Consider the following 1,457-nt stretch of genomic DNA (forward strand, 5'->3'; position numbering starts at 1 on the left):
CACTGCCAGTAAACTTTTAGCTTTCTATAATTACTCGAAGAGGCGAATGCTGGGAATCAACCGAAGGCATAACATTTTGTTTAAGCAGATTAAGTACTAGTACATCTAATGATAAGAACTCAACAGAAATTATCCAAACTGCCTTATATTGAAAAGCCAATAATGATACCTACCAATCTTGAGCAATGAATTAAACATAGAAGATTAGCAAGAAGTTAGACCGACAACACAAAAGACCAAATTAAGAGCCAATTACTAACAAGTATCACCAACTGATCCTTTTCTATCAAGCAAGATTGCATTTTTATCTTTCAACTATCTTCGGCCAAAACCCATATATCATCTCATATTCAAAGTTAAAACCTAATCCCTTTTCTCAATAACTTATTCCCAGTTTCCACATGCCAATAACTAACAAGTAGCATTAACTGAGATACCTTCATATCCTTTTTTATCAATCAAGATTGCATTTTTATCTTTCAATTATCTTCACCCAAAGCTCATACATCATCTCATATTCAAAGTGAAACCCTAATCCCTTTTCTCAATAACTTATTTTCACAGGCATAACAAATCAATTGGAAGAAATAATAGGATCCAAATTCGAGGAAATTACCTTCCAACCCAAAGCAAAGCCGAGGCGATGACCGAGAAAACTGCTTCCAGCCCAACACAGGAAACACATGAAAGCAGCCAAAGAGCCAGCTTTTTTGTCCAAACTCACATAATACAGAGCATAAATCAAAGTGGACAAGAAGCCGTAATTGAGGACCAAGAAACTCTGGCCCAGCAAAAGAATTGGGGATTGAGAGAATAAAGGCGGTGTGAAATTCAAAAGAAGCAGAGCTGTGAAGAGGATTGGCCAAACAAAGACCGTGTGCAGAGCAATGTTGATGGGGTTGTTGTGGTAAGCTCCGTAGAAAGTAAACTGCTCCTCCAAATCAAACATGCCCATCTCCAAAGTTTGCTTCTTTCTCTCTTTTCTGCAATCACAAATTGAATAAATAGGAAGTTGATTGGGATGCCGTTGTTTTCTATGGTCTAACTCTATGCCGGCTCTATCCGGAGCGCTGTTTCTTTATTTTAAAAAACGTTTATTTGCAATAAAAGATAAAAGAGAGAACATCTTTTTTGGTCTACAAACTTTATCAAAGTATCATTTTAGGTCTGTAAATTTTGAAAATATCATTTAAGGTCCACCAACTATGAGTTAATATCATTTGAAGTACTTTTTACTATTCCAATTTTTTTTGGACGAAAATACCCTCAATACCTTGAAGGATGTATATTTTTAATAAATTTATCATATACTCATATTTTTTTAGAAATATCTTGACAATATATTCTTAACAAATTTTCTAAATATAATTTGACCTTCAATATTATCATTTAATTTTGTGACATGCAAGAAAAGATCTTTATTCAATTTTTTATTATTAAAGAAAAATTCTTTATTC

General features: G+C 33.6%; 1 protein-coding gene across 1 annotated transcript; it reads right to left on the reverse strand.

The window, feature by feature from the left end:
• Positions 1-616: 616 nt before the first annotated feature.
• On the reverse strand, positions 617-955 carry LOC121788811 (2-hydroxy-palmitic acid dioxygenase mpo1-like; the record flags this gene model as incomplete). Its single annotated transcript, XM_042187420.1, has 1 exon — positions 617-955. A coding segment is annotated over exon 1 (339 nt), but the record flags the coding sequence as incomplete, so codon positions are not given.
• Positions 956-1,457: the final 502 nt, after the last annotated feature.

Source organism: Salvia splendens, unplaced genomic scaffold (assembly GCF_004379255.2).
Source record: "Salvia splendens isolate huo1 unplaced genomic scaffold, SspV2 ctg1153, whole genome shotgun sequence".
Lineage (NCBI taxonomy): Eukaryota > Viridiplantae > Streptophyta > Magnoliopsida > Lamiales > Lamiaceae > Salvia > Salvia splendens.